This window comes from Nuphar pumila, chromosome 10, assembly GCF_984573655.1.
Source record: "Nuphar pumila chromosome 10, dmNupPumi1.hap1.1, whole genome shotgun sequence".
Classification (NCBI taxonomy): Eukaryota; Viridiplantae; Streptophyta; class Magnoliopsida; order Nymphaeales; family Nymphaeaceae; genus Nuphar; species Nuphar pumila.
This window is the reverse complement of record NC_143258.1, coordinates 107,664,688-107,672,900: the sequence shown is the minus strand read 5'-3', so window position 1 is coordinate 107,672,900 and position 8,213 is coordinate 107,664,688. Positions and strand designations below refer to the sequence as shown.

The window sequence follows — 8,213 nt, the reverse complement described above, 5'->3', positions numbered from 1 at the left end:
TGATCACTGTTTTGTGACAATCAAAACAAAAAAATATAAGTATACACTAAATCGTTCGTAACTCTCTCGTCTGGATGTGCATGAATTACATTGCCTTTGATTAAAGTTGAATTGAACTTTAGAACCAAATTTTACAGTCAGTTCCACTCATCATTTCATGTAAAATTTTTCAGAGTTTTAAAATGAAACTGGTTCTATTCTCTTCATCTGCATGTTCTCTAAGTGCAGATCAAATTTCAACACATTCAGAGTTGATTTGGTCAAGTTTTTAAGTATTTTTTCAAAAATTGGTTTAGCGGCAGATTGAATTTTGGGACAGACAAATTTTCAGATTTTAGGTGTTCTTGAAACGCTTATATCTGAAGATTTTGGATGAATTTTTAAATTCTGTGAAAAGGGTCTGATTTCTGCATGTGTCAAAAATCCAACAAAATAAAATTGGATTTCAATTGACCCTTCAAATTGTATGTTTTTGAAAGTCTATCAGAAAATGGATTATGCACTATAGCGAGGGCAAAATAGACATTTTAGTAGTCAATTAGATTTATGTAATTTTCATATTTTTTTGCAGCTTACATAGTTTAATTACAGGATTTAGAGTAGTCAGTATTATAATAAATTAGTTGCTTTATTAGAATTTACCTCTTAGTGTAGCTTTAATTTAAATTGTAAATTAGTTATAGTAATTATTTTTAGAATTAATTTTAGTTGCATCTCTGAATTAATTGTAGTAATCCCAATTGCTAACTTGTGATTTTCATTTTTATAGGTTGACAAGCATAATGCAGGTCAAAAAGCATATTTATGCCATGGGTGGGAATGCCATAATTTGTGAAAGGAGAAAAATATCGTTTTGGACTTGAAGAAGTACTTGAGCAACGTAGTTTAGATTTTTATATTCTTTTTAGTTAACTTGTACTTTTTATTATAAACATTTTAAAATATTAATAAAGTGAAGTAATTAGATTTGATATTGAATATTATCCTTTTCCTTGTTGATTCGACTCATACTCACCATGCCTGTGGAAGTTCGGTTTTTTATATATTTGGTTGCCAATTTTCCAAAATATTTATTAAAAATATATTTTTTTAAAATCATCATTGCAAAAAGTACAACCATAGGCTACTATATGAGGGACTATACCAAGAAGTCTGCAGATGAGCAAAAGAGGAGTACTAGATCAGTCGGACTCTCCCTGTAACGCCCTAAAATTTTTAACTTTAAAAAGATAAAATTTTAACCCTGATTTTTTTTTTAAATAGCACATCGAAAATAATTTGAGTTTTGAAAGAGTTGGACAATTCCAGCAGATTACAGAGATAAGAAATATGTTTGAAACAAAGTTACATAATCTTAAGAAGTTAAAACCATTTCATGCATTGTAAATAGAACAAGTTATCAAAGTTTATACATCAAACTTTAACCAAAATATCCCATAAAAATGAGATAAGAAAAGGTTAGTTCCAAGATCAAAACTTAGTTAGGAAGGTTTAGATTCAAGATCCCGCCACGTATCGAGCTCTTGCACTGCATCATTCTTTATTACCTGCACCCCATAACAACGAGGTCAAACTCTTGCTAGCTGGTAAGTAAAATTAAACAACATGCATTATGATAAGGCATCAATATCTAGTATGCAGTATGTAACATGCTAGAATCATATGAAATGTCGTGAACATGAGTTGATAATAATAACAAGATGATAATGAGACATCAATAAGAACATCATGATCTTAGCAATATAATCAAAATAAATTGCATCTAGCTATGTTAGTAAGTTAGCAGTGTTAGTATTAAGTTTCGATAGTCTTACTCCTTCGGGTATGCGGAGGTGGTCATCGCGATAGCGATAGATACTATGAGGTTTATTATGCAAGGGGTGAATTTGTTGTAGTCTCTGCCGCCCGGATCTCTAACCCAAGCCACGGTCTCCTCAGAACTGAGAGATGATTTGTTCATGGATAAATTTGAATTTCAATCCCTACTACTGCAACATCTAAGGTCTACACCCTGTCTGGTGACCTGAACCTCCCTGACTCCGAGTGACGGAAGTCTGAAGATGCCTTGCTCCTCGTTTTTCAAGTCGGTATGACATGTAATTTTAAAATTTTACATGCGACATTTATCACTTGAGGTTATACCATCCATCATCTTTTGGTGAACCAGTTATGAATGAGTGACTTGGGCGACTTCATCTTCATTATGGGTATGTTAGTAGTGATGCTCTCGTGTCATGCGAGGGTTTAAGGCTCAATAGCCCCATACTTTCTGCAATGTAGTATGTCATTACAAGGTCTATAATCAGCCCAAATCATGTGCTCCTTCGAAAAGCACCTTGCCAGTGATGACGTAAATATCAGATTTAAATGTATGAGAGTTAGTACAAGTAGTGAGACTTTATCTCACGGTGTGCAGCCACCCAACTCTCAACCGAGCACTTTTGTCTTTTGCAAATAATTCATTTCACACACATATGAGATGTTCATCATGCCTTAATACATCAATAATTAGTATGTTGAGTTGAGTACAATAATATTTAATTTTACAAAAGCATCATGTATGAAAGTATGAACATTAATATCATTGGCCTATATGCAACATGTCCTACTTAAGCATTTTCATTTGTGATATGCATCTTTCTTGCCTAACCTTTCATTTTGTAGGCAATACACACATTACCACATGATATTTGGCCTATGCATAGACAAGTGTGTAATGTACTTCAAGCATAAGTTGTTAATCTAAGTCAATGCACATTCATCACGTTTATAAGCACATGTATGTATTTTTCATATGCAACTTTGGTGCATTGTTGCCCAACCCTTTGGCGTGAGTTCATAGAGTTTTTAATTACTTCTTGCATATGTGAACTTCTTTCAATATTTGGCTATGGTCTAAGTATAGACATATCTAGCCCCTTTCTAAGGTAATGATATTTGTGTCTCATGTAATGATTTAAAGCATGTCAACTTGAATGTTGTATGCGAGCTTTATGGTAGCCTCATTTTTTTGAGCATAACACCCTTAGGGTGCGTGGGCTTCACTTCGAATCACTTCTAAAGATTTGCATAAGACTCATATTTGGAAAGAATTCTTTTAGTAGAATATTGTTGACATTTTCCCAAGGTATAGTTGGGTGAGTATGGATTCCAAAAATTCATTTAAGTAATCCAATTTATGAAGCTCCATTGAATGAATCCAAATCCATTTGAGTTGGTTTAAATCCAAAACATTCTTTTGAGAGGATTCAAATTCATTTAGATAGATCCAAATCCAAAATCTATTTGGATAAATCCAAATCTAAAATTCAATTAAGTAAATCCATTTGAGAGGATCCAAATCTATTTGGGTAAATCCAAATCCAATAATCTATTTGAGAAAATCCAAACCCGATATCCAAATCTGAAATTCATTTGAGAGGATCCATTTGGATGAATCCAAATCTAAAATCTATTTAGGTTAAATCCAAATCCAAAATCATTTGAGAAATATCTGAATACATTTGAGAAGAATCTGAATACATTTTGGTATATTCAAATCCAAAATTCATTTGGGTAAATCCAAATCTATTTAGGTATATCCAAATCCAAAATCTAATTAAATAAATTCAAATCCAAAATTCATTTTTTTTCAAAAGCTATAACCATTCAAAAATTTGATTTTTATTTAAAGAAATCTAAATTTCTAAGAAATCTATTAGATTTTGCTTAGATGAACCACAACTATCTGAATTTCTTCACTTTGGACGTGATTCTAATAATCATGGTTGCATGGTTTTCTCAAAAATTGCTTTTCTTCTCAATCACATTATACACTTTGAGCATATAAACTTTTTCATAATATTGAACCGTCATTAGGGCACGAAAAAATTATTTTTCTTTCTATATGATTATAATAAAAAAAATAATGTACCTTGAGAAGAAATAAAATAAATATAAAGTATAATAACAAGCTTATTTCCTGTAACTACATGGGTTAAGAAAACACATGGGGAAAGGGATTAGAAGAATGAAAAAAATTTGAATATTATCAAGATATATAAAACAACGAGTAGGCTGTAACCTAATAGTTTGGAGACAAAACCCACGGGCTTGGCTTGTTTCCCAATGGATTGAGCTCGTGTTATTGTTTTGGCTCATCCCTAAATGAGATGAGCTGAACACGAGTTCACTCTTGTAAACACTTAATACTTCATATTTTATTTTTATATTTTTCATTCATCCTTCTATTTTTTTTTATGCATTCTTTTTTATATATTATACCTAAAATATATATTTTTATATATATTATTCTAAAAAAATTATATATATTTTATGTATGCGAGATCTCTGGAGCCGAAGGCCTTGTGTTCGAGCTCGACTCGTTTAAGCTAAACGAGATGCGCCAACTATGTGAACCTATCAGGAACGAGCTGAGTTGTGAGCTGCTCGGTTCGTTTACCAGCCCAGCAGCATTGAAAGCAGAGGTTACAACGGATCTAGTTTGATACCGAATCCAGATTTCAAACCTGCATACAATATTGGATTCGGATCCACCATGACTCGACTCATTCGGGTGGGGCTTCAAAAATTAAACCCCAAAAAATCACACAAAATTAAGGTTTCAAGCCGCCAGCCTCTCAGGGGGGAAGAAGCTACTATGAGCAGGCGGTTCCCCTCTTCCCTCCTCAAATCTGCTTCCCAAAAGCCTAATTTCCTCTCGAATCGATCGAGGTATCTCAACCTTCTTCTTCTTCGTAAATCCGATCTTCTCCGGTTTTCCTCGAATGGCTCCTCAGTTTTCTCGGATTCTCCTTCCCGTTTGGAGATCTCTGGAAATCGTAATCTTGGCAATCTGAGGGGAAACTATTGCGATTCGGATTGTGTATCTCGCGAATCGTCGGAAAATTCGTGTTTTTCTCTCCCATCGCCGTTAGGGTTTCGTTCGACGAGGACGTCGAGTTTTTTGGATCTTTCCCTGCGTTTGGATTGCTTGAGAAGACCGGAGTTTTGCGATCTGAAGGTGAAATCCAGGGCCATTTCGAGCGTCGCGCAAGAATCCTCGAAAACAGGGGCGGAGACGACTGCCCATGGCGGAGGTGGGGTTAGCAAGGTGGTCTCGGAGATTGTTGATGAGGTCTCCGGACTCACGTTGTTGGAAATCGCTGACCTGACGGAGGTTTTGAGGAAGAAATTCGGTGTTGATGAGATGCCGATCATGGCGGTGATGATGCCTGGGATGGGCGTGGGCGGCGCGGCGGCTGCCGGCTGGTCGGGGGCTGCTAAGGCGGAGGAGAAGAAGGCTGAGAAGACAGCGTTCGATCTGAAGTTGGAGAGCTTCGACGCTGCGGCGAAGATTAAGATCATCAAGGAGGTGAGGACGTTCACAGATTTGGGCCTCAAGGAAGCCAAGGATTTGGTGGAGAAGACGCCCACGTTGTTGAAGAAAGGGGTTCTGAAGGAAGAAGCAGAGAAAATCATAGAGAAGATGAAAGCGGTCGGCGCGAACGTCATAATGGAATGAAGAAAGGTTGTTCCTTCTTGGTGAGTGATTCTGCTCTTTCCGGGATCGGAATGTTTTGATTCTCTTTACGTGTTAAATTAGCTCTTTTGATCAATGGAAGTTCAGTTCTACTCTTTCTTCCCCTATATAAGATATGTGGCTTGTATTGTTAGTGTTGAATCCCCCTTTTTCCCCACTTAAATCGCGCAATTGAATCTGATGAGTGGGGGATAAGCTTTGCAATTCCCTATTTGGAATGTTACAATTTGAGTTGGATGATGATGGTGTGGTTGATAAGAACACCATCTGGATGAACATGATCGGCACTCAGTGGGAAACCTCAATTTATGAGTGTTTGGGGAGCAGCCAAGTTTCAGCTGTAGGACCCCTAGTGAATTTGAGGAACGGTGACAATTTTTTGCTACTCTTTCTTAGGAATGTTGTAATTCAAGTGAAACATGATTTTCTTTTAAAGAATTCAACTGGAATCCCAAATCTTGTTCGCTACATGCTTGACACAGTTATAGTACAGAATCTTATATCATCTTAGCTTTGCTATTGAATGCTGAATGTTATTAAGGGTGATTCAATCTGTCATTTAGAGTTGCGGCCTGATTTGATCATCGGATTGGTTTCTGTTGAAGCTGTGCAGGGTTCAAATTTTGCATTGTTAGTTGTATTATTGGTCTCAATTCAAATTCGCCTTATGCCAAACTATGTAATAGAATTTCCAAGATGTCATCACAACCAACTAACTTTTCTAAGAACATTTGTGGCAAAGGCCACAAAGTTAGATAAAGCTAGTGAAAATGGTGATAAGGATGGTGATAAAAATGGGAAAAGAAAGTACGGTTAGGATGGTGATTCCCTGGGAATCAGAATCTCTCAAAGATAGATAATTGTGATGTATGTATTACTTCATTAATCTTATAAGAGATTTTTCTCTTTATAAAATCATCCTCCTCCCTTTGGCTAGCTGTTATTTCAGGTGAAACGGCCCTTCCATATTTTTCTCATCATCCAAACAACCAGCTTTATATTAACTTAGTTAAACAGTTAAAATGTAGAGTAAATGGGTAATTACAAGAGATAAATCTTAAAAAACACTGTTAGGATAAAAACTAAGGCCCTGTTTATAGGTTGTTTGGGTGACCAAAAAAACCTGGTTTTCAGGTTTGTGGTCACAAAAAATGAAAAAAAGGCCCAGCATTTCCCGACCAGCCACAGGTCTACCGGTCAGGCCATTTCCCAGTTTGGTGGCACCCAAACAGCCACCAAACCCAATTTTGGGTGCAAAACTTGGTTTGACACCCAAAACGAGGTTTCCAACCTGGTTTTGAGTGTCATCCAAATAATACCCAAGTTAAACTTGAAGTAAACTTTGTCAAATTAACGGTTAGAGATAAGGGGGCCACTTTATCTAGCTGTGTGGACCATGGATGAGGCTCCATGGCCCTATGTCCTAGGGCCAACAATCTCTCTCACTTGACCAGGCGGGCCGAATCACAACATAGTGATTTGCTCTCACTATTTAAAATTTTAAATTCAAATACTGGGAACAAAGCCTCTGAATAAGATTGATTACAACAAATTTAAGAGGGATAACTTGTTAGCTATAACCATACTGACTTACATGAAGGATGGCCTAATTAGGGTCTTTGAGGATAATCCTACTGCGAAGGACATGTTTGCGGCTATTCTCGCAAAATATGACATCTTCAGAAACTCATATCCAATTGCTTCTACAACAATACAATTCTCATATGAAGAATGAGGATGATAATGTTGTTTAACATGTAAACAAAGTGTTAGCTATAGCCAAAGATTTAGCTATCGCTGAAAATGTCATACCAGATCGTATGCAAATACCTGCGATTTTGAACAGTTTGCTGTCTTCTTGACAAGTGACTACAATCCTTAGATTTAATTGCAAAAACTTAAATCTAACCAAGCTATCAGTCCAATTGGCCATAGAACAGAAGCACATTATCAAAGGAAAGAAAAATGAATTGTTGGTAGCACGAGATATTGTGAGTGGTAGTCGCTTTCCACCAAAACCCTATCATTTCAAAAAAAAAGGTCAAAATAAGCAATTTGACAAATTTAATAAGGGTGGTCTACAATACAGGAAAGAATGAGAGGTATGATGTAATGAAATAAAGAATGAGAGGTATGATGTTATCTCAGTGCTATTGGAGTGTCATTTTGCAGATCATGACCTTTTAGGTTGGATGAATTTAGGCGTGACTCGACACATTACCAAAAGCAAGAATGGGATGGTGGACATGCAAGAGGATTTGAAGAACATCGAGTTTATATGGGTAACAACACTTATTATAACGCCTAAGTGTTGCATTCCATTTTTTTTCATCGGGTTTGGGTGGAGACCAAAGATCTTGAGCGACTGATCCGGCAGAACAACTCAAGAGATAAAGTATCGTTAATTTCTTCATGCTCATTCCAAGTTCAAAGTACCATTTAGATAAACAAGAATCCCCTTCCTTACATGGTTTCTTCTTCATATAGATAGATATAGGATCCATGTAGCAACTACTTAGAAGAACATTTTGTGCAACTTGATGTTTTAAGCACAAGCTTGTTATTGACTGATGTTCTATTTGTTCTGTTCATGATACGAAATCTGGTGTCAATTTTGCAAACAAAGCTCACATAATAGGAAAGCACAAGAACACACTAAGGAAATTTATGTGGTTCGATGAATTTCCACCTA

General features: G+C 36.1%; 1 protein-coding gene across 1 annotated transcript; it reads left to right on the top strand.

Moving 5' to 3' along the window:
* Positions 1-4,612: 4,612 nt before the first annotated feature.
* Positions 4,613-6,026, top strand: LOC149827829 (uncharacterized). Its single transcript, XM_090018263.1, has one exon. The coding sequence runs from the start codon at positions 4,640-4,642 to the stop codon at positions 5,501-5,503; it is 864 nt and encodes a 287-aa protein (XP_089874389.1). The 5' UTR covers positions 4,613-4,639; the 3' UTR covers positions 5,504-6,026.
* Positions 6,027-8,213: the final 2,187 nt, after the last annotated feature.

Excerpts from the sequence above, each read along its gene's own strand:
- LOC149827829 (XM_090018263.1), top strand. The coding sequence starts at position 4,640 with ATGAGCAGGCGGTTCCCCTCTTCCCTCCTCAAATCTGCTTCCCAAAAG.